Here is a 23817-nt window from a genome sequence, read left to right on the forward strand (position 1 = left end):
GCGGCAGTGTGAGCCAGGCTGGGCGCGGGAGGGGCCCTGGCGGCTGCAGGGAGGGTCGCGGGGCGGCGGGCCAAGCCGGGAAGAGCCATACAAGGAGCGGATCCGGTGACGCGCCGGCCGCGCCCCTTCTCCTTCTCTATTTGGCTGCTGATTCCGGTCCCCGGATTTGCATATTTTGGCATCCAGTGGAAAAGGAAAGAAGAACGGAACCCGCAGCCTTTAAAGGAACCGCACAGGCTGTAGCGTCACCTAGGGAGGCGGTCTGGGGGGCGTGAAAAATTAGCCAGCGGCTCTGGCCTCTGGCCTTGGAGCTTGGCAGCTGGGGGGAGGCGGGGAGAGGCGGGGAGCCGCGGCCACCAGAGAGCTTCGGCCGCTCCAGTCCCAGTCCTGGGCTCTCCGCGGTGCTTCCTGCTGCGAGTGCACCCGGAGGGTCTCTGCGGGTTCCGGCCCAGGACCAAGAGACGCCGCGAGGTCCGCGGCCTTTAGGCGAGCCGCAGGCCCCAGTAGTGACTGCAGTGCCCATGTTTCCCAGCGCGAGGCACAGCTCAGCCTGCGGGGGTGGCGGGGAGGAAGTGAGAGCCCTCCCGGCCGCCCAGCTCAACTCTGGAGGACCCTACCGTGATGCACCCCCCTCCCACCTGTTGAGACCTCTTCCCGGAGAGGAGGAGATGGAGGAGCTGCAAGCCCCAGTCCTGTTTGATAGGGGCCTACATTAGGAAAGGCAGAGGCAGTGGGAGCATTTCGGATCCTTGAAAGCTTCCAGGGCCCCAAAGACCATGGAGGAGTGTAGCCATTCCAGAGATGACCTGCAAACACTTTTAGGAGAGCTGGACCTGTTGCATCCAAGCAGAACAAGTAACAGGGTTTTGCAGGCCTGCTCCAAGCCTTTATGCCTGTTGGTGAGAATGGATAGGAGTCTTTTTGGGCAAGATGTCTGCCCCTCCTTCCTACTTGTCCATGACCTAGAACGGGAGCCTTCAATTCAAACAAGTATTCATTCAAACTTCAGTGTGATGTTGGGCAAATGTCTGAATCTCTTTCTTGGCCTCAGTTTTCTTGTCTGTAAATTGGGATAATAATAGTACCTATCCCTTTGATAATCCTCATGGAGCACTTTTGCCAGACCCCTAGCCAGCACTCAGTAAATGGCAATCATTATTTGTAAACTATATTTTCCCCAACCCTACCATGTGACTGAAAAGCCCTTTTTCCCCTTGTGTGTCTTAGGAGTGAGTGCGGTTGGTATAGGGAGTAAAAAGGGCCAGGTATGACACTGCATCCCATATCAGTGTGATCATATACAGGAAGTCCTATTTGTGTGCCGGGTACCTGCTGGGCACTATGTCATCGCAGAGATGGTGAAGGAATTGTCCCCACTGTGCGAGAACAGAGGGCCCTCAATAGCTGGTGGTGACATAAAGTAGGAAACCAAGAAGTCACTCAGTTGCTCTTTAACACTCTGGAGCATCCTTCTAGACTTTTTATGGAGGGTGGCTATGGCTCCAAGGTGGGGTGGGGGACTCAGGTGCCCTTCCTCCCCTCCTCTGCCCTGGAAGGAGCCATGCTGGGGAAGGCCTGCCTCTACAAGCATAGGTTCTCACTGCCTGGTTGCTGGTCGGGTTGCAGCCCGCACAGGCGTCCCCTGTCAACCTGGATGATGGTGGCAGATGGAGGGCAAGGTTCCGTGGCGGGTGGGGACAACCCTGGGTATAGAGTAGGGGTGGGGGGTTTGGAGTGGCCCCTTGCAGACTAACAGCATTCTCCCTTCTGCTGGCCAAGTCTTGAATTCAGCCTAGAAAAAAGTTTTTTTCCTTCCCTCCCTCTTTCTTTCCTCTCTCCCTCCTGAACAGGGGCTAAGGGTGAGGTCTCACTTTTACTGGTGGGCTCGGGTGAGATTACCTGAACTGCAGGCCCCGGACTTGTTGGAGAGTGAGTAGGCACTGGTTCAGGGCGTCCTTACCCTGGAGATGGTGAAGGGCAGGCCCCGCCCCTCTGCAGCAGAGCTAAGGCTGCCCAGCCCCCCGCTGCTTACCTCTGGGGGCAATGGGTGTGTTTGTCTTGGTGAAAGGGTAGAGGAAGGAGGGGACTTGCCCTACAAACCCACCACAGAAAAAGACCAGGTTGGTGCTCTGTCTTGCTCCGTAGTCACCTCTGCCCTCTGAACTTGAGCTCCCTTTTGCTAAAGATATCCAGTCCTTCTCTGCTGTCTTACAAGCAAGAAGCCCCCAATTAGTTCAAACTGGGGTGCTGACGACTTAATGCATTACCCATCTCAGCGGGTATTTGCCTTTTTAACAGAAAATGCTTAGAAGAGGGTCATATATAACCTAAAGGGATTAAGCCTACCATTAAGCATGGTGCCTGGAAAATGGTAGGAACTCATATATGCTGGTGGGCTGAGGTCTAATGGTGGGATGTGAGGCCCAGTGACAAGGAGTAGGAGTTTTGGGGTGCAGAGAGCATCTGGGGTTCAAGTCACACCAAGCACCCATGTAGAGGGCCCACCCTGGTGGGATTGCTCCCGAATGATAGCTCCCTCGAGGGCTTTCAGTTGCTTTCCATTTTGGGTGTCCCCCAGGAGACGGACAGGTCGTTGGTGGAATCTCTCTGGCCAGCTCTCCCTGGCATTCTAGAGGTCATTGCCATTCCTTCGGTAATGACAGACAACTCTGAGGTGAGGTGGGTTTGGCCTAGAAGCTCGCGGAAGGAACTTGACAGCCACGACGACTTTGGGGGGGGGTGGTCCCAGTTTAGAGCATTGTTTGGGGACTGCTGGAGGCTTTGGGCTCGCTGACCTTCTGGACCCACAAAAGATTGGGGCCTGTGGCGATATATCTTCTTCATTTTTTACAACAATCCTGTGAGGAAGCTTTTAAGGCTGCCTCCCAATCGTTTTTTTTTTAATTTAAAAAAAATTTTAAAAATTTATTTATTTATTTTTGGCTGTGTTGGGTCTTTGTTGCTGCACACGGGCTGTCTCTTGCTGCGGTGAGCAGGGGCTACTCTTGGTTGCGGTGCGCGGGCTTCTCACTGCGGTGGCTTCTCTTTTTGCGGAGCACAGGCTCTTGGTGTGCGGACTTCAGTAGATGTGGCACGAGGGCTCAGTAGTTGTGGCTCGCGGGCTCTAGAGCACAGGCTCAGTAGTTGTGGCGCACAGGCTTAGTTGCTCCGCGGCATGTGGGATCTTTCCGGACCAGGGCTTGAACCCGTGTCCCCCGCATTGGGAGGCGGACTTTTAACCACTGCGCCACTAGGGAAGCCATGTTTGTTTGTTTTAAATGAAAGATCTAAGGTGTTGGAAAGAGTCTGAGTAGTTAGTTGGAGGACCCTTGGCCAGGAAGTGGCTGAGCTGAGATTTGAACTCACGGCCTTGTGACTCCAAAGCTGCCGCTCTTAATTTCAGCCTTTGTCCCCATTCTGGCTGTTAGGGAAAAGAAAGGAGACGGCAGGTGTGGGTAAGAGGAAGGAGAGGTATAAAAACTGTGCAGAAGGCAATGAATAGAAGAAAGACTAGCTGGACCTGCTTCCCAGCACCCCTGGGACCCAGCATGCAAGGTAGGGGAGGAGCCCCTGCCCAGGGGAGGGGAGGGGGTACAGCTCACAGGGACGTCAGGGAGGAGCAGCATTTCTGCCAGGGCTCCTGGTAGGTGGAGTAGCATCTGTGCCACTCTGAGCAAAGGTCCCACTGCCCTAGGTTGTCACAGAGGTCACAGGCTCCTCGCCAAGCCAGTCACACACTTCCATTTGAAACATCTGCTTGTGCCTACATTCCAACGAACTCATTAGAATCATGTTGAATCCGGGTGTTTTGGATTACTCTTCAAGCAATTTCAGGGAGAACCTGGTGACCAAAGGGAGAAAGTCTTGTTACAAAGTAACGTTTGTTGGCCGGTGAGGTGGAGACCCCTCCTCAGACGCAAGTCCAAGGCAGTGAGTAACTGCCATGGGGGTCCAGAGGTTGAGAGCTCAGGGCTGGGCTGGGCTGGGGCAGGGAGAGAAGGCAGGTCTTAGATAGAAGGCAAGACTTGGAAAAAGTGTGCTGTATGGGTAAATGGGAAGAACAGGCCCTGGCCTGGGAATCAGGACTTCTGGGTTCCACCATTAATTATCTGTGTAACTTTGGGCCACCCTCTGGTTCCTGGGCTTCTGGTGGGGCTGGAGTGGATAACCTACCACTAAATTCCTCCCAGCTCCTTTGATCCATGAATTTTGGATTCTATTGCGGAAAAGGTTGGGAGGAGACGTGTTAGTGTTCCCAGTCAAGTTTGGGCTCCTGGGACCCTTGAGGAGGAGAAGGGATGGGTCAGGGCATGAGGGCTTGTAATGGGAACTTTGCTGTCTTAGTTCAGCGGTGCCTGGAGGGTAAGTGGAGTCATGTGCTCAGGGGGCCTGTCATGGCCCCTGGGGCCCACTGTGGGACAGCCCCTTCTCAGCTGGGAGGGATGGTGTCTCTGCAGAAAAGACTCTTGGGGGAAGAGGCTTTTTGGAAAGAGGAACTTTGTCATCTGAAATGAACCAGAAAAGGTGTGAGTGTGGGGGGCCATTGGGGAGGCAGTCAGGGGGAGCAAAGAGGGAGTGAGAGAGAGAAAAGGAGGGAGAGAGAGGTGAGAGCAGAGAGGAGAGAGGATTTGCCCCCACTGCTCCCCACGCAGCCAGCCTCCTGCTGGCTACAGGCTTCACCCATGGGACAGCTCGAGGATCCAAGAGGCTGGCAGGTTCCTCTCCTCCCTGCCCTGGAAGGAAAACCTTTGGGGAGTCAGAGAGAGCTGTGGTCTCTCTAGATCTTGTGTCTCTTAACTCCCAGTCTCAGGGCCCTCCTCAGCCTGAAACAAGTGGGCCCTTCGCCTCGTCCACCAAGGTGAGCAGTTGGGGGCCGACCTCTGGCTTCTTCTTTGCTGTTCTATGCAGTCCAAAAACCTGGGATGTGGGGAAAAGCAGTTAATGACTCTTCGGGGCCCCTAATTCGAGGTCCTCAGTGCTGTCAGCATCCTCTTTCACCAGATGGCCTAGGCAGGGCTTCCTGACTTCTGTTGTGCCATAGCTCTGCTAGAAAATGACACTCTTTACAGCCACTGGAGTGAAGAACTAACAAACACTGCCCTCGGCCCATCCCATCACTCTGAGGGCTGAACAATACAGGCCAGCTGGAACCCAATGGAAGTCTGCCCATCAGCCTGACTGATGGCATGAGCTTTTCTGCCAGGGCTCAGGGCAGATGGGCAAAGGAGAAGGGACATGATAGATTTCTCTCTCTCCCCCCTTCTTTCTCTTTTTGCAGAATTATTTGGGCTATTCAGAATTATTTGGCCCCAAATCGTCAAGAAAGTTACTGGATGACAAGAGATGGTATCCGAGCTCCCTGGGGACAGGGACTGAGCCTCATTCCTCAGTCTTCCCAGCACTCCCACTGCCTGTCCCCAGCAGGTGCTCCATAAGAGGTTGTTGATTCAAGGGTCCACATGGGTGATTCTGAAACATGGCTGATTTGAGGAGCGCAGGATAGACGGCGACCTTCCCACTTTGTCCTTGCATTTCTACCACCCAGCGCCCAGTATACAGGATGGGGGGGCCCCTTGTCCACCAAAATTCATTCCCCACTGGGGTGGAGGGGGAGGCTCCTGGGTCTGGGACTTAGCTCTCTTGTTTCAATGAGACAAACATCCAGGGCGCACTTCCTGTGGAGGGAATCAGACTTGAGGCTGGGATCCTGCGGTCTGTCAGGGGGCAGGTGATTTAAAGGGAAGTGAGGAATGAGGCTGAGGTAGAAGCCATCACACACAAGACATGATCGGTTCTGAAAGGAAGTGCAGGCAGGAAGTTCAGAGGGGGAAGGACTTGCAAGAGGACATGTTCAGGGACAGGCGAAAGCCTGATTGGGAGGGGTGGTGTTGATCGAGGCCTTGAGGATGGGCTAAGACCCATAAGTGAGGAGGGGAGGTATGAAGAGGAGAGGGAAGGGGGAGACAAGGGCAGGAGGTATTCAGTGTAAGGAGCTGTGCTTTCCCCCCTCATTTTCACGTTAAATTTATTTATTTATTTATTTTCATCTCTGAAACTACCTAGAGCCCATTAGCACTGTCCTTCCAGGACTTCTCTGGCCTGATTATGGCTTGCTTGTGGGTGAGTGAGGAATCCTAGAGGGAGAGAAGGGAGATAGCACTGAGGCTGGATCTGCAAGATGACAGCAGACATTTGGGCATCTACCAGAATGTAGGCTCCAGGAAGGCAATGGCCTGGGTCTGGACCTGCACTGCTGTATCCGCAGCTAGAACCTGGCTTGTGGAGGGGATAGTGGGTAGTGGGATAGTGGCTCCATCAGTATTTGTGGGAGAATGAATGTGCCAGACGCTCTACCAGGTCCGGTTCGGGACTCAGGAGCAGGAAAGGGGCTAACTCCAGGTGTGAGCTCCAGGAGAAAGCAGGACTCGGGGAGTCCAAGGCAACATGGACCCCAAATTGGGGGTGGGGTAGGACTCATCAGGCATAAACTTAAGTGGTAATAGCCCTGTTCATTGAGTGGCAATGATCCTTGGCATTTTTCATCTTCAAATTCAGGAACAAGCTGTAATTAATACTCCCGCCACCCGGGGGCAGGGTGGAGGTGGTGTGGAGAATCTTGAGCTGTTGGTGCTCAGTTGGGGAAACTGAGGCACTGGCGGAGGAAGGGCCGTTAGGAGAGTGGATGCAAAGGCCAGCAGAGCCCGGCGTCTGCAGGGGTGCCGTGAGCACTCCAGAGCGCAGCCCCCTCCCAAAGCCAGGCAGCTGGAGAGCCGAGGTCGTGAGTGGGGAGGGGCGCCGGAGACCCGCACCGGAGCAGAGAAAGGAGTCTCAGCCGCGGGCCTGGCGACCGTGGCAGTGGGCGATCGGTTTTGCCCGTGGCTTGGCCGACGGAGAGCCTGCCGGGGCCTCGGCTCCCCGCCCTCCGGAGGCGGCGCTGGAGGGGCGCGCGGAGCAGGGGAGGGGACTCGCTAGTCCTTCGTGTCCAGTGGCCAGGCCGCGCGCGGCATACTCAGCCTGAGTCACCGTCGCCTCCGAAATGCCTCCCGGTTTCCTCATCGCCCTGAGGGAGTTTTTCATTAAGGTGATTACCCTGCCGTCATTTAAGAGTCCGTAAATATCACCCAGGGACCGAGGGCGCGCAGCCGCCTCTAACTGCAGCCGGGGTCCGCAGGCCCCAGGCCGCGGGCGGCGCCGCTCCGCCTCCCCGGCCACCAGTTCGAACCATCTGCGCGGCCCCAACACCATCCTGCATCTAGCGTGACTTTTCTCTGGACCACGATGTCCCTGAGGGCATTCTTCCTTCAGTTCAGTCGCCACCCAACCAGAAAAGGCTTTCCTCTCATACCCCTGGTCCAGGTGATGTACCAAACACCACTCCTAGTTTGCCGTGGTCCTACCTACCTTTTTACATTTATCTGTGTAATCCTTTGATGGATGCCTGCCTCCCATCCTCCTGCCCCAAGTTCTAGAAGGGCAGGAGCCACTTCTGATTTTGCATCGTATTCCCACGATACGGCCTCCTCTCAACCCACCCCATCCCCACCTAGCGCGAATGTCTGGGGTATCGCAGGACTCAGCATTTTTGAATTAACAAGTCCTCATGAGGCAAGAGAACTGTTTGCTGACTGTCCCTGCACCTGATCGTCTTTAACATTTGACAGTTATCACTTGTGCACCTACCATGTGTCTGGCACTGGAAATACAGCTGTGACAAAAAGAGCCTGTGGGGAGACTCAAGACCTAATGAGGGTTCGGGGTGAGGGTGGGCAATAAGAAGATACCTACGAGGTGGTGGTAAGTGCTATGAGAAAAAAGAAATGAGGATAAGGGGAGAGAGAGTGATGGGATGTGCACGTTGAGATCCTGTTGTATGTAGTCATTCTTCCCCGATCCTTGCGTTTGGAGCTAGCGTTAGTGCCACTGACTAAAGTACTGAATCAGAAGATGTGGGTCTGTGCTGTCAGTCCAGCTAATTTATTGGATGCTCTTTGAAAATTTTTATGTAAATAAGATCTTTGTCAAAAAAATTACATCACAGTTCACTGAGGAAAGTCGGGTCTCTGAAGGCAAAGTCACCTGTGACTTGGCCCCTTGCCCCTGGAACAGCCCCTCTTCCCTAGACAGGCTTTCCTGCCTGCCACCAGGTGGCCTGAGAGAAAACTCTGACAGTGCCTGAGGACTCTTCAGAGGCCTCTGGGGAGGAGGTGTCAGTGGGCCAAGGGTGACTGTGGCTGTGGCTACCCCAGCCCCGAATCCCAGAGCTGCACTGCCTCTCACACAAACCCTCTCCTGGATGGGCAGGAGAGCTTTCTAGACCCCAAATGAAAGAAAAAGTTGCTGCAGTGGAAACTCGAGCTAACCTTCCCTCTTGCCCCACTTCCCTCCCGCGGTCACACTTCCGGCAGCCGCCACAGGGTATTTTGGGTTCGAAAACAAAGCGTCAGATCTATTTGAGCAACTTTTTTTTCCATCGGAGTAGAAGCCCAGGGGCCTGTGGCCACCCTGGGCTCGGCCACTTCCCCAGGGAACTGACGCGTTTCCCCTTCTCCACCGAAGACCAATTTAGCAAGTCAGACTGGCCACATTTTTAGCTTCTCCTTTCCCTGGCCTGGCAGCAGGCGAGAGCCCAGAGGTAGGGCTGCTGGGAGGAGGGTGTGTCTGAGTGCCTTCCTTGTGGACTTCAGGGGAAGGCCTGCTTCCCATCCTCTGCCAGAACCTCCTCCTCAACCCTCTCCAACACTCCCCAAACTGCATGTACTGCGCACACGCGCACGCACGTACACACACACACACACACACACAACCTCCACCGCCGCCGCCACAAATGCACTTGCTGCATCAGGAGTCTGCAAAGTGAGAGTTGTGGGGTTAGGGCTGGTCTGGTCCTCAGTTTAATCGAAAGGATGGTGTGCCCGTGTCACTGGCAGGCCGGTGTGCTGTGGGTTGTGAATGAAGTGGGCGTGCATCCGTGGACACTGTGTGTGCATGCAAATCCGACGTTTGCCACTGCCTGGGCTGGACAACACACACCCATGCAGCTTGCATGGATGTCTAGAAAGAGCCTGGCAGAGGTGAAACCCTGCAGTGTCTAGCGGGTGCGTACACCGTGTGATTTTGTGTGGGCTGGTGTATTTACAGTATGTGTGCAGGATGTGTATAGCAGAGGTGTGTGTAAGTGTGCGTGCACACGTTTGTATACGTGTGGACCGGCAGGGTCTGGTTCTTGGGGTATGAGGGAAGGAAGCCAGGCGAGCTCTGGACAGGGGTGACCAGCGTTCTCATGGGCGAATTCAGCTTCCTCCCCGGGGAGGTGGGGGTGAGTAGAGACCTTCTAGGTCTCTTTTGTAGCCCTTTCAATTCTTAGCCTCAGCTGAGCCTCCATCAATACTGGGGAAGGGCTGACTGGGCGCTGGCTTCACAGCCACAGCAAGGAGAGAAAGAATCTATTGCCTTTGTGGTGGCTTGAGTATACACGTCCAGCTGTGTCTATGTGTGTGTGAGTGAATGCGCAAGTGTGTGAGTATGTGAGTGTGAGCATGGGATGTCTGAGTTTGTGTGGCTGTGTGTGAGCGTGGGTGTGGGTGGAGGTGTTTGGACTCCTTTCGGGCACTACCTAGGCTCGCTCTGCTGCCCAGGCCCTAAAGGAAGCCCCCTGAGCCCACTGTCTGCTTACTTCACGAGACTGGAAATGAAAGTTGCACTAGGGCCCTGCTACACCTGCCTTTCTGACAGGCTCAGCCTCTCTCCTTTGAGCCCTCTGCTTCCTGCACAGCTGACTTATGCCAGTGGGGCGGACTCCAGCTCCTGAGGAATAAAGAGGGCGCTTCTGTGTCCTGCCCTCATTCAGGGCGGGTCAGGAGGTTCTCGAGTCATATTTCTACCCTCTGTGCCTGAGTGCCCATGTGCCCCTCCGTCCTCCCTCTGCTAGGATCCCTGAATGGTTTCTCTACCATGCCCCCAAATAGCCATATAGAACTGTAGAACATTCAGCTGGAGGGGGCCTCTGAGAGCACCCATCCCAAACTATTTTATAGATGAGAAATCTGAGGCCCAGAGACGGCAGCTGACATGCCCAGGGTCACACAGCAGTGAATGGTAGCCCTGGTGCTAAAATCAGGTCTTGACTCCTGGTCAGTGGTTCTTTCAGCTACATCAGACGAGCTGACCGTGTCCTTCTTTCCTATTTCCTTCTCTTTCTGACTGTTTCTCTTCCTTTCGACTTTTCGACTGAAATATTTCCTTTTTTTCTCTCTGAAATGCCCTCTCTGGGTTAAGCGAGATGGCTTGCATTTGGTGGTACCAAGGTGGTACTCAGACCCAAGACCTCAGTCCTGGCATGGTTTTCATCTGCCCTTTCCAAGGGTTTTTCTCCTTCCTGGTCCCTCATCCCCCAAGGACTGCCAGGGACCCTGTCCCCTCCTCTCCCCAAGCCAGCCTCTTCAGCTCCTATTTCTGCTTCCAAGTACCCAGGAGGAGGATGAGAACCCTCAAGGAATTTTCTTCTTTCTCTAACCTTAGTTTCCTGGTCTCTAAAATGGAGTGGGGGTCTCTGCAGGGGAACTATGGGGATTTGTGTATGTGTGTGCATGCAGGTGTGTATGTGTGTGCGTGTGTGTGTATGTGCACCTCGCGTGTCTCCCAGCAGCTCCCGGGGGTAATGGGAAAGTTAATTAGTGCCAGGATGAAAGGTGCTATGGGGTAATTGCAGGTAATATCAGGACAGCCGGGAGGGTGGGGCTAAAGGCCCTCAGACCTCCTGGGGGTAGTGGGCAGCCCCGAGCCCCACTCCTGAAAACAGATCAGATACCTGGAGAGGAGGGGGGGAAGGGGGCATTCTGAGTGAAGGGTCTTTGTCTTTACAGGGAAGTGCTTGTTAGTTGCTAGGGAACTGGGTTGTCTTTCCTGATCCAAGCCACCCAGTTTTTTGCTGAGCTTGGGAGGGGCATGCTGGGCTGGGGCTAGAGGCTCCCTTGCCAGGTGGCCCTTTCCCTGGGGCTGCTGACGCTTGGATGGGTCTCTTGGGAAGGACTCTTGTCTGGGGAGGGTGAGTGCTCCCATTACCCTCGGCCTCACTGCTTGCTCCAGCCGAGATGGGGAGCAGAGCAGGTGAGGTGCAGGCAGGGAAGGAGAGGAAAACACACAGGTACCGAACAGCCTGCCCACCAGGCACTGTGCCGGGTGCCTTCCATGCCATCTCATCTAACCGTTGCAACAGACCTTTAAGGAAGGCACTTATTTACATTTCCCTCCCATTATGCTGTTTTGTTTTTGCAGTTGAAACACAGGTCCAGAACAGTTGAGTAAGTTGCCTGAAGTCAAAGAGCTATCGAGTGGTAGAGACTCTGTGATCTTAGGTGTGCTAAGTAAGAAAAGTTGTGCTTTTCAAATTTTAGCACCTCTTGGGACTTCCCTCGTGGTGCAATGGTTAAGAATCTGCCTGTCAATGCAGGGGACACGGGTTTGATCCCTGGTCCGGGAGGATCCCACATGCCGCGGAGCAACTAAGCCCCTGTGCCACAACTACTGAAGCCCGCATGCCTAGAGCCCGTGCTCTGCAACAAAGAGTAGCCCCCTGCTCACTGCAAGTAGAGAAAGCCCGCATGCAGCAACGAAGACCCAATGCAGCCAAAAATAAATTAATTATTTAAATAAATTAAAAAAAAATTTACCACCTCGTGCATCTAGCCAGCTTTCTTCTTATCCTATGGGTGCTCAGCCCTAACGCTTGAACCCACCATCACCATCATCACCACCATCATCACCACCACCACCACCATCATCATCATCATCACCATCACTACCACCATCACCACCATCATCATCACCATCACCATCATCATCATCATCATCACCATCATCACCATCATCATCATCATCACCATCACCACCACCATCATCACCATCACCATCACCACCACCACCATCACCATCATCATCTTCATCATCACCACCACCACCACCACCATCATCACCATCACCACCACCACCGCCACCATCATCATCACCACCACCACCACCATCATCATCATCATCACCATCACTACCACCATCACCACCATCACCATCACCATCATCATCATCACCATCATCTTCACCATCACCACCACCACCACCATCATAACCACCAGCACCATCATCATCACCATCACCACCACCACCACCACCATCATCACCATCACCACCACCACCGCCACCATCATCACCACCACCACCACCACCATCATCATCATCATCACCACCACCACCACCACCATCATCATCATCACCATCACTACCACCATCATCACCATCATCATCATCATCACCATCACCACCACCATCATCACCATCATCATCATCATCATCATCACCATCACCACCACCATCATCACCATCACCATCACCACCACCACCACCATCATCTTCATCATCACCACCACCACCACCACCACCACCATCATCATCTTCATCATCATCACCATCACCATCATCATCACTGGGAAGTCTTCCTATATATCCTTTTCCATCTCTTTTTTAGCAGTTATTACACAGGTAAGGTTCTGGGAGGGAGAGGGGATTGAGGGTGGTAAACTGTTGGGGTATTTGCCTTGAGCAGGTTGAGTTGGGTGGTAATGGCCTTGAGCTGGGCCAGGCCATTGCTGTGAGTGTCCAGGGGCTGGCCCTCCCCACAAATTGTACTTGGTCTAGAATAGCTGAAGCTGGGTTCAGGGAAGACACGTGGGGGAGACTCCCTTTCAGTTCTTTTGGAACCTCCAGCCTTCCTTCTTGGCCTACCTGGCTTCTGAATAAATAGAATGTCTGGCCTTTATTTTATGTAACCCAGAGAGCAAAATTAGAGTACCCTTTACCTGTGAGTACTGAGAGTGGGAAGGCTTGAGTTAACACCAGATTCTACCATTACTAGTTACAGAACAGGGATTAGGTTCTTATCTTATCTTAAGATTAATTTATCGGAATGTCAGTTTCCTCATCTGTAAGATGAGAATCATGACACCTACGTTATTCGATAGTTGTGACAATCGGATGAGAGAATAGGCATGAAGGCCCCGGTAGGCTGTAAAGCTGGGCAGGAAGGCACTAACTGAGATGCCACATGTCAGGCATTTGGCATGGTGCCTGGTGTGCAGATAGCACGCAACAAATGGTATGTGATAATGATGATGACGACGATAATTCTACCAATTCTCTTCATCCCTGTAAAGGGGTCACTGACACTCCCTTTCTTAGCTGCTTTGTCAGCTGTCTCGAAGCAATCCACATGCTCATTTTGTTTCTTCCTGGAGGAGGCAGCGAAAGAAAAGGGGCACGAGGCCCAAAGCCTTCTGCAGGCAGACAGCTGACTAAGGGGGCTTCCCCAAGGTCTCCTGGCCTCCAGGCTTCCCCTCCCGGCCACTGGGAACTCCTTCTCTGTGGCTTCCAGGGACGTCTGACAGGGCTGGCTTCAGCCTAGAGCCTGGGCTAGTTTTGCTCTTTTTTCAAGTTTGGAGGCCAGGAGGGTGGGGGTCTCTCTGGCAGCTGAACTAAAAGCCCAAAACACCAGGGGAAAAGAAAGGAAGGAGGGGGGAAAGGGAAGGAAAGCAAGCCGATAATTTCCTCGAAGGATAAACATCCGATTTTTTTTCCTCACCCAAAATAAACATGCTAGCCACAAGGAATTAAAAGCAGAAGAGAGGAGGATGTGTCTCGATTTGGGGCTGCTCTAGGAAGCTGACCTGCTATTTATGCTGGCCTTGGGCACCGACCGGAGCTGCCAATTACACTCCGGGCCCGGTGGGGTGGGTGCTGAGGGGAGAAGGGCCCGGAGAGAGGGAGGTTCACACACACTCAGAGAGTCCCTTCCGGGGCTGCCTTCCATGACACTGCAAAGGGACACTGCCTTTGCTTCTTCTTGTAGCTCTGCCGACAAGCCTGCCTGGTGGCGTAGAAGGGAGTAGGGAGCTCCTGCTGCCTGGACTGGCATCAAAGGCCCTTCTGTAGCATAAGAGCTTGCTGTCCATCACCTGGGCGGGGAGCTGAATCTATCGGTGTGGGGCAGTAGGGGGGCGGCTGCACCATCCAATCCCCTCCCATCACAAACTCCATCTCCCACCTCCTGGTGTTCTTCAGATGCCCGTCACTAAAATCTTCCCACTAGTCAAGAGTGTGCTGGGCTGGGCTGAGGGGTTGGCCTGGGCCCCTTGCCTTCCAGCTAATGCGGGGCATGCCTCTAGGAAGGTAATAACCCTGGGCCCAGGTGCGGCCTGCCCCTTTCATCTGGGGATCTCAGGCACTTTGCATGCATGAGTCACCCGTCTTGCTGTTTTCTAGCCAAGGAGGTGGGGAGTAATTAACTCTCGGAGGGAAACTGAGCAGAGGGGCTTGTTGAGGGGGTAGGGGTGGGGCTGAGGGGACTGGAGTTGAGGGTAGGGGAGTTTAGCCTATGAATGAGACCGTAGCAGAGAGGTGCCTCTAAGGGGGTTTTGGGTGGGAAAGCCAAGAGACCTTCAGAGAACGTCCAGGGGCAGTCAGGACGCTGAAAATCCCTTCCTTGCAGACACCAAGGTGTTTCTTCACAGCTTTCTAAAAGCATAAGTCAGATGACGCCCCCTCTCCCCTCCAGTCTACTTATCATTCCACAATTCCCCAGCGCTTTCAGGGTAGAGTCCAAAACGTGAACATGGCTGCAAGGCCTGGCTTGTTCTTGTCTGTCTATCTGTCCAGGTGGCCATGATTTTGGCCTTTCATTGCCCCCATCAGCCACAGGGGCTTGGAGGTGTCATTTCTCCTCTTTGCCCCCTGTCCCCACTCATCATTCACCCCTACCCCACTTCTCAGCCTTGAAGTTAAACATCACTTCCTCAGGAAGAAGAGAGCTTTTGTTTTTTAAGTCAGCAGGCAGTTTTCTTTTATTTATTTTTATTTTTTATTTATTTATTTTTGGCTGCCCTGGGTCTTCGTTGCTGCGTGCGGGCTTTCTCTAGTTGTGGCGAGCGGGCTTCTCATTGCTGTGGCTTCTCTTGTTGTGGAGCACGGGCTCTAGGCGCAGGGGCTTCAGTAGTTGTGGCTCGCGGGCTCTAGAGCGCAGGCTCAGTAGTTGTGGTGCACGGGCTTAGTTGCTCCGCGGCATGTGGGATCTTCCCAGACCAGGGCTCGAACGCGTGTCCCCTGTATTGGCAGGCGGATTCTTAACCCCTGCGCCACCAGGGAAGCCCAAGAAGAGGGCTTTTTGAGCTTTACCACCCCCCACCCCCCATCACAAAGCGCGTCGCCTTTACACCTTAGAACACTTGCCACATTTGCTGGAATTTGCTTGTGGTCATCTGATAAAGTTTGCCCTCCTGTAGTAGTCTGGAAGCTCCAAGAAGCAAGCCTCCTGTTGGGCCTGCCCTGGTCATACATGTCACCCCAGCACCTGGCAGGAGGTCAGGCACACACCAGGTGCTGACAATGTTTGTTAAATGAATGTCAGAGCTGGAAAGGACCATGGTGATAAACCAACCACCCCCTGCCTCTTCTTCCTCAATTTCACACCTGAGGAAGCAGAATTTTAGAGAGGATAAGTGACTTGCTCAAGGTCACACGGTGCCTCAGTGATCGTTCAGGGCTAGAGATCCCCCCCGCCCGCCTGTCCATCCTTCCCACCCCACTTCCCCTGCCACCCCACCACTTGCATTTACAGGAATGCTCCAGGCCCCAGTGCTGAACATCAATTGATTTCCTCCTCTTGGTTTTAGAAGGAGGACAGGTTTGGAAACAGAACATCCAACCATTAAGCCCTGGATGATTTTTTTTTTTTTTTATTCGGAAGAGAAAGGGTTTCATAGCCGGAGTGGGTTCTATACACAGACCACGGGTGGTGAGTACTGTGCACACACCTGCAACGTGAAGCCTGAGGTCTGGTGGGCCGTTATCTCGGTTCGGGTTTGTCCTTGGGCTCACTGCTTCCTCCCGGAGCCTGGTGATGCAGCGTGTCCTGGTAATTCTGGGTCATGAACTGGGTGCTGGCTTCAGGTTCGCCCAGGTGGAAGCGGCTCAGAAATCTGTCCATATTCCAAGAGCCTGGAAGGACAAACAGACCACAGGGAAGTAGTGAGAGAGAACCGTGGACTTCAGAGCTGGAAGAGGCCTGAGAGGGAGGCCAGCTGTGGGGAGCAGAGAGAGGAGGAGGCGGCCGTGGCCATCGGTCTGAGGGGTGCCCTCTGGCTCCTGGCTGCAGGGGCAGTCTCTGGATGTTAGCAGCGTCTGGGAAGGACGCTTCCTGGAGGACAACAGGGATGGCCTTTGGTCAGTTTCTCCAGGACTTTATTTGGCAGAACTCTGCCTTCTCACTCGTACGCAGAAAGGAAATGCCCAGTCAGGTTGGCTGCCCATTTTCTCCAGCCACCCCTCTTTTCCTGCAGGCTCTCCTGACTGAGGCCTGAATGCTTCTTTTCTTCATACCTGGTCAGCCCAGTTGCCGGGGCTGAGCTTGGCAGAAGCGTCTATGCCGTTCTTCCAATCTCCTCCCCAGAGGCCCGGCCACCTCCCCCGGAGTCCCAGGAGACCTTGTGCGACAGGGTTCCTTCCCTGGCTGTGGCAGAGGTGAGAGGCAGGGCATAGGGCCAGGCTGCTTCTCCCTGCCCTGAAGACCTGGATCCTGGAGGGGAGCGGAGTGTGGGCGAGACATTCCCGGCCTGGACCCTGGGGAAGTCCAGTGGGTGCCCAGGTCAGAGGGGGCCTCCTCGGGGGAAGAGAACACAGGGGCATAGGGGGAGGTGCATCTTCTGGGACAAGTGTGAACAGGCCTAGCAGCAGGGCAAGGCGAGCGAGGCCCCAGGCACGGGGGAGAGGCTGAGGGAGGCGGTCAGAGGCACATTCCCATGCTCCTGTTTCCCAAACCCTGGGCCTCAGGCACCCTCGGTGGATGGTTGGCAGGTAAAATACAGGTTGCCCAGTTCAACTTGAATTTCAGAGGAGCAACAAATACTCTGTTAGTGTAAGTATGTCCCACATATTGCCTGGGCCATACTTATACTAGCAAATTGAATTGGACATCCTGTATTTATTTATTTATTTATCACCATCACTGCCCGCCCCCTGGGTTTTTTCCCCCTAAAATCTAGCAGCCTTCCCTGGCTGGAGGGAGTACTAGGGGTAGAGCCTGCCTGGAGTAGAGCTAGACAGCGGCTGATATAGCCTGAACCAATGGAGAACAGTAATCTCTAACACACGGAGAGCAGGAAGTGAGGGGCTGGCAGCCTAGATTCCTCCCTGAGCCGCCCCTTTACCCACCTGTGGTCCTTGGTCTACACCCACCTCCATTTTTAGCAATGAAGAAGGCAAATCCCCTCTACCTGCCACCCTCCCACACCCCCAGCTGTTTGCATTTCAAAGATGGTCTCAAGGAGAGGACAATTTTTAAACCAAAGAAACAAAACAATGATAATAATAATAATAATAATAGCAATAACATGGATATAGTGCTTCCTATGTGCCAGGCACAGTTCTAGGAACTCCACACATATTCACTTAATCCTCACAAGGGGAGACTATATTTATTCCTAGTGCACAGATGGGATGGTGGTGCTGAGGGTGCCTGAGGCCCAGGGTTTGGGAAACAAGACCAGGTTCCGGTGCGGAAGCTTCTCAGGGGCACGGATGGGGGAGAGGACCTCTACGGGTTCCCTCAGGTCTTATCTGGCTGTAATTGTGAATGTGGTTGTGCATTCAAATTGGGCCTTTGAGGGCCTAGAAAATAGGTGCTTCGGGAGTTCTCTTGGGGGAAGGGCTGCATGGGATGGGCTGCTGCTGGGCTGTAGGACCCAATGCTGGTGATTTTCCATTAGAATGGGATGGAGGGAGGGAGGGAGAAAGGAGGGAGCAGGTACTCGCCTGGCTGTGGCCTTTGCACCCAGGGCACCCAGCGGACTGGAAAAGAATTGTAGTAACACGACCCTGGGAAAGTGTGTGTGTGTGTGTGTGCATGTGCGTGTGTGTGTGTGCATGCTTGTATATGTGCGTGTGTGTGTGCCTGCATACCAGGGAAAAGGTCATGGGTGAACTGGCGCATGGCGGGCACGGGGACAAGGGGGTCTTCCCCACGGAGCAGGGCAGGAAGGAACCTGGTGGCAGGGAGGGAATTGAAACTCATCACGAGATCAGAGCAAGTTGACGGAAAGAAATCCCCTGCACCCAGGGAGACCTTGCTCCCCTCTCCCAGCAGTCTGCTCTCTTGATTGAGCTAGGAGTGCCCGGGGGGCCTTGCAGCTGCTTCCGGGTCCCATTTCCAACAACGCTGGGGTCCTTGGGCAGCTCCGCAAGCCCGCCCCATCGCTCGGGAGACGGGGCCCAAGTGCCGCCTGGCTGCTAGCCTCCGCGGCCTCCTCCCCTGGCTTGGCCGTGACTCCTTACACCTCCGTTTCCTGCCACAGAGGGCAAGAGGAACTGACCCTGTGCAAGTTCTAGAAGGAAGAGGGGTGAGTCAGGCCCTCAGGGCTGTGTGGGGAGAGACGAGGAGTTTGGAGGCTGTGGCTTTTGCGGTCGCCGCTTTCTGTGGAAAGCCCCATCCTGTACGGCACTGCCCGGGTCTCTGAGCTGCAGGGGTCTGCTGCCATGCAGGAAGAGGGCGGCGCTGCTGCCTGTGCTCGGGCCACTCCCCTTGTACCCTGGACCCACCCTGGATGGGCTCTTCCTGGGATGAGGGCAGGAGTGGTGAGTACACTTCAAAGGCCTCTGTGGCAGGAGGCCTCCGGCCACAGGGAGGAAGGAGGAGGGTGTCTCCTGAGCCAGTGGCTGGAACACAGAGGCCTGGGCTCTTCAGGGCAGGGTTACCGCATATGATGTGCAGGTGGGTCCCTGCACAACCCTAGGGGGTGCTGCTTCCATCCAGCTAAGCCATACGCAGAGGCCATTTGCTCACTTACTGGCCGGTACTGATGGGGAAGATGTTAGAGGTTAGAGATGTTCCAGACCTGGGCCCGGAGGCGGGGAGCAGGGGAAGTTAGGTCACCTCATCTAAAGCCGTGGGGAGTGGGTGTTCTGAGCCCAATCTCTACGAGACACTGGGAGGGGGTGAATGACCCCTGTCATCAACAACTGGGAGGGAGGCTTCATAGAGACTCATCCTCTGAGTTTGAGTCCTGAGGACTGCAAGGCTGGAATGCTCGGGAATGGCCCTGGGACAGCTCCTGAACAGTTCATCTCTTCACCCCCGGCCTCCCAGATCTGTGGGGCTGGCTTACCACTGCTTGGGAGTGGCTCATCACACGGGCTGGACCACTCCCATTGGGCCTATCAGGGTTAAGAGGCATCCAAGAGACTGAGAAGGGGATGCTACACCCAGTCTAGCAACCCCCAGCCACCCCAGGATTCGGGAGAGCTGGGTAGACAGCACCTGGGCTAGAATTCAGAAGCTCTGAGCTGGAGGGAAATCTCAGACCCTGGGATCCAGGCCCCCCAACACTGACAGCTGCTTCCGGGGTCTGCCAGGCATGGGGGAGGGTGGCTTTATCCAGGCGCCACTCCTGCCCTCTACGAGTTTATAATATAGGACAATTAACAATGGACTAATAAGAAGCTAGGCCTTCGCAGGGTGGCCTCAGCCAGCAGCACAGCGTGCAACCCTGGCAGACGAGGTCCTGACCCAGCAGTGGTCCTGGAGTCTCTCCAGCAGTCCTACTCTTAAGACTTCCAACAGCACAGGACAGCGTTCCCTTGTGTCCTTGCTCCCACCTGACTTGTCATCTGGTCCTCAGTGGGCCCTCAAGCGTCCCCCTCTCACTGGGAGGGAGGCCCCCATTTGGGTGAGCTGGGAACAAGGGGTGGGTTCTAAGCCTTCGGATGGGTCCCCTCAGCCTCTGCTGGGACTCACGGTGCCCGGCGCCTGGCCTGGGGCCGCCCTGTCACCCCAGGCCGGGAGTTGCGTCTAACCAAGGCAGCCAGGCTCTTCCCTGGCCTCTCCCTGCCCTCCCCCTGCCCTCCCCCTGTGCAGGGACACAAGTGCTTCCTGGCAGGGGACAGTGGCCCTGAAGAAAAGATAAAAACGGAACACCAGCCTAATAAGCGTCCCGCTGAGCGCCCGGCTCAGGTCTGTAATTTGTCTGACGCTTCGTGGGGCTGGCTGCGGTGATGGGAGTGCTGATGCCTTTCTGCTGAGATTAATGATGTCCTGGCGGTGGTGGGCGGGAGGCCCGAGCCTTTTATTTTTTGTGCCATTAAATGACATCCAGAGACTTCCACTCAGGAGCTGAAAAGCCCTCGTTCCATCACATCCAATTACTTCTGGAGGCTATTTGCTGAGGGGCTGATCCCGCTGGCTCGAGAGGCTTGGGGCCGAGGGGACCACTTTGACTTTGGCGGGAGTGAGGTTGGCGGGGGGATGCCAGGGGGATTTTCCGAGGTGGGGAGGGGTTACCTCCGGCTCCTCTGGAGAGGAGAACCCAGGAGAGCTGGAGAGCGGAAGTGCCATTCCTAACTATCCAGTAAGTGGATCACCCAGGCCTCCTCCCTCCGCCCTGTGGCTGGGGGCAGGGGTGGGGAAGGGAGCGAGAAGAGTGGAGACTCGAAACGGTCCATTTCGCCCCCAGTTATCAATTCCAGCATTTGGTGGTGGTGACGGCTGGCTGGAGTTGCGGGTGAAATTTGGGGATTTTCTGTGGTTTCCCGATGACCTGTTCAATACAGATTTGGGCAGTTGATGTTGGGATCGACTGGGGCATGTTCTGGAAGAGGGCTGCCTGGGGCCTGTGGAGATGGCAGGCGGTTCCTAGCCAGGGCGCCTGTCTGACAGCTGCCCCCATCTGGGCCGCTGCCAGGCCCCCAGTCCTACCCGCTCTGCCAGGTGGGTGGGGCGCTTCGGAGGCAGAAGAGGGCTGCCTGACACAAGCCCACACGGTGACTCAGGGGCTGGGCCCCGGGGGGCTCCTGGGGCCTGGCCAGGTGAACCACCATGGGAGGTCATGGGGGGCGGGAGAGGGGCTGTTCGGCAGTGGGCTGCATGTGTTTGTGTCTGTGTGTGTTGTGTGCGTTTGGGTTGGGCTGGTCTCCAGGCGGGGCCCCCTTCCCTGCTGCTTGGCCTGCACTGTGCCTCTCCTCACTGCCACCAGGCCTGGTGGATTTCCTCCCAGCCTTGGTCGCTCCGCGTGCTGCCTCCTACTGTTGACGCTGCTTGGAGCTCGGCTGCCTTCACGCCCTCGGCCCGTGCTTTCAAACATTTCCCCACGGCGCCCCTTATCTCAGTCACCCACGGTGCCCCGCAGGCCTTTAGACGCCACAAGCAGGACTTCAAGCCCACTGCGTGGCAAGTCTCCGCCTGTCCCTCCTCTCTGACCCCTGTGGGTGGGTGGCTCGCCCAGAAGCTGTTCAGTTCAGCTGCCTGTGGTGCTGGGGAGCAGATTCTCGCTGCCTGGTCCGGAGCCCAGGGACCCTCCTCTGCCCGCCCCCGCTCCCCCATCCCATTCTGCAAGGAGCAGTCCCTCTACAGGTCCCCGAGGCCAGCCTATGGAGGCGAGACCGAGCCTGGCGTGGCCTGTTGGCTCCCCTGGCTCTGCGGCACGGTTCTGGGCTCACTCACAGCCTTCGACAGGCTTCTGGATTGAGTTGTGGCATGGAGGGGATTCCCCTGGCTCACCCTTGAGGAGCGTGACGCGGGCTCGTGATCTCCCTGGGCGAGGCGCTGAGGTGAGGCACGGCACAGGCCACAGCTCCCGGGACTCGTGGTCCCCATGCGGCGCTGGGCTACAGCCCTCCTCCAGGGGAGGGGTGTGTGGGTGTGTCGCTGAGGCCACCCAAGGCAGCGGGACAGCTTTGCTCCCTCTCCGTCCCCACACCAGGGCCCAGAAATCTGGTGGTCGGGGTTGGGGGAGAGGGAATGTGGGTGAAACGGCTGCAAAGAGCCTTTTGCCCCGGAAAGCAGAAGGAAGTGAACCTGCTATTAACTGCAGACCCTCGGTCAGCCAAGCCACTCACTGTTCTGGGCTCCGGTCTCCTCCTTTGCCCTGGGGAACAGTGGCCGCTGTGCTGCCCACCCCACACGGTCGGGCAAGGGGCAGGTCCGGGAGGGGCAGGGCAGGCTGGCGGAGAGGCTGGGCGTGCGCGGCCCCGCTGGCTCGGCGTTGGGACAGGGAGGGTGTGGACACCGAAATCGTCATTTGTGGGCACGGTGCTCACAGAAGCGGCTGCCTACGCAGGTGTTAAAGGAACTTGACCGTGAGGTGTGTTTGTGAATGTGGCATGTGAGAATGTGCAGATCCGTGTGTGTGTGTGTGTGTGTGTGTGTGTGTGTGTGTGTGTGTGTTTGAATGGGCACACGTGGGTGTGTCCCCTATACAAACACTTATTGATTCAAAGTCCACAGTGGGGACTTCCCTGGCAGTTCAGTGGTTAAGACATCGCCTTCTAGTGCAGGGGGTGCAGGTTCGATCCCTGGTCGGGGAGCTAAGATCCCATGTGCCTCGGGGCCAAAAAACCAGAAAACAAAACAGAAGCAATATTGTAACAAATTCAATAAAGACTTTAAAAATGGTCCGCATCAAAAAAATCTTTTAAAAAAATAAAAAATAAAGTCCACAGTGGGCTGAGCCCAGAAACAGGTGGCAAAAAAGGGAACGTAAGACCAGAGGTGAGCTCGGGGACTTCCCTGGTAGTCCAGTGGTAACGAATCTGCCTTCCAGTGCAGGGGACACGGGTTCGATCCCTGGTCAGGGAGCCCGTGTGCCACAACTAGAGAGAAGCCCCGCACCGCAACGAAGAGCCTGCGTGCCGCGATGAAAGATTCCCTGTGCCACAACTAACACTCGACACAGCCCAAAAAAATAAAAATAAAAAAATAAATACTAAAAGCAACAAAAGAAAAGATAGAGGTGAGCTCTTCCCTCCAGGAATCTCTCTGGTCTCATGGTGGAAGTAGGACCCAGGCAAGAGAAAAATGTAAAGAAATACAGAAGAGAGAAAAGCAGGTAACTGAGGGCGTACAACAGGGTGTTTTGTGAGCCTGTGAGAGGAGCAGGAGAGGGCAGGGTAGGGTCGCCGACTGAGAGAAGGTGGCCCTGTGGCGTAGGTTTGAAAGGCGCCACGGACTGGTGTCCTGAAGGTGGGAAGGCGGTCCCGGTTTGGGGGAAGGGGGAAAACGTTCTGCCCGGGTCGGCCGGCAGAAGCAAATCAACTGTTGAGTGAGAAGGTGGGCAGGTTGACGTGAATGAAGAAGCAGGAGTCAGTGGGCATCCTGGCAGCGTGTGGTTCGGAAGGGTGTGAACCAACGCAGTGAGTGTGGACCCTCTTCAGACATGGCCCCTCAAAGCATTCGGCTGGTTCCTCTAGAACCTGGAAGTCTGGAGGACAAATCCAAGGCTGCTGTGAGGAAGATGTGTAGAGAAAACATCGTGAATCCCAGATGAGCCCAGAGGCCTTATTCTAGGCTTTGGGTGTGGAGGGCGGGAGCAGGGGGATTGGGCGTGGGGGAGGGGAGTTAACTTGGAGGTCGAGGGTGCAAGTCCAGTGTATTACAGGCCCGAGGTAATGCCACAGCTCCAAATTTGGGAAGGTGAAGTGTCGCCTTAGGGACAAATAGTGAAACTGGGCCAGCCCTTGTCAGAGGGCACCAGTTCAGGTTCTGTCGGCTTCAGCGTTCTCCCCCATTTGGGATGCGGTCATGCTTAAGCTATGTGACTATCTCCCTCCACTCTCTCTGTGAGCTCCTAGTATCTGCAGAGCTCCACCAGGTGACTCCATACATCCACGGCAGCAGGGATGTATTTCTGTACCCATAGCGCCTAGAACGGGGCCTCATACTTGACACTTAGCGTCATCTGAATGAACGCAGAGGGCATTGGTGAACCATGCCAAGCGCGGTGGGAAAAACGG

The 23817-nt window shown here is 55.2% G+C and overlaps 1 protein-coding gene across 4 annotated transcripts in view; it reads right to left on the bottom strand.

Moving 5' to 3' along the window:
- Window positions 1-2915: 2915 nt before the first annotated feature.
- Window positions 2916-23817, bottom strand: part of PEBP4 (phosphatidylethanolamine binding protein 4) — a 239115-nt gene continuing 218213 nt past the window's right edge. For 2 of the 4 annotated variants that reach the window (XM_067745151.1, XM_067745148.1), the window contains exon 7: window positions 15761-16038. In XM_067745151.1, the coding sequence (XP_067601252.1) occupies window positions 15887-16038 (152 nt within the window). In that variant the 3' untranslated portion in view covers window positions 15761-15886. Of the gene's footprint in view, window positions 3842-14853; window positions 15145-15760; window positions 16039-23817 lie in introns of those variants that run through there. The other 2 variants (XM_067745149.1, XM_067745150.1) reach the window with 2 other exon arrangements.

The sequence above is a fragment of the Pseudorca crassidens genome, chromosome 7 (genome assembly GCF_039906515.1).
Source record: "Pseudorca crassidens isolate mPseCra1 chromosome 7, mPseCra1.hap1, whole genome shotgun sequence".
NCBI classification, from domain to species: domain Eukaryota; kingdom Metazoa; phylum Chordata; class Mammalia; order Artiodactyla; family Delphinidae; genus Pseudorca; species Pseudorca crassidens.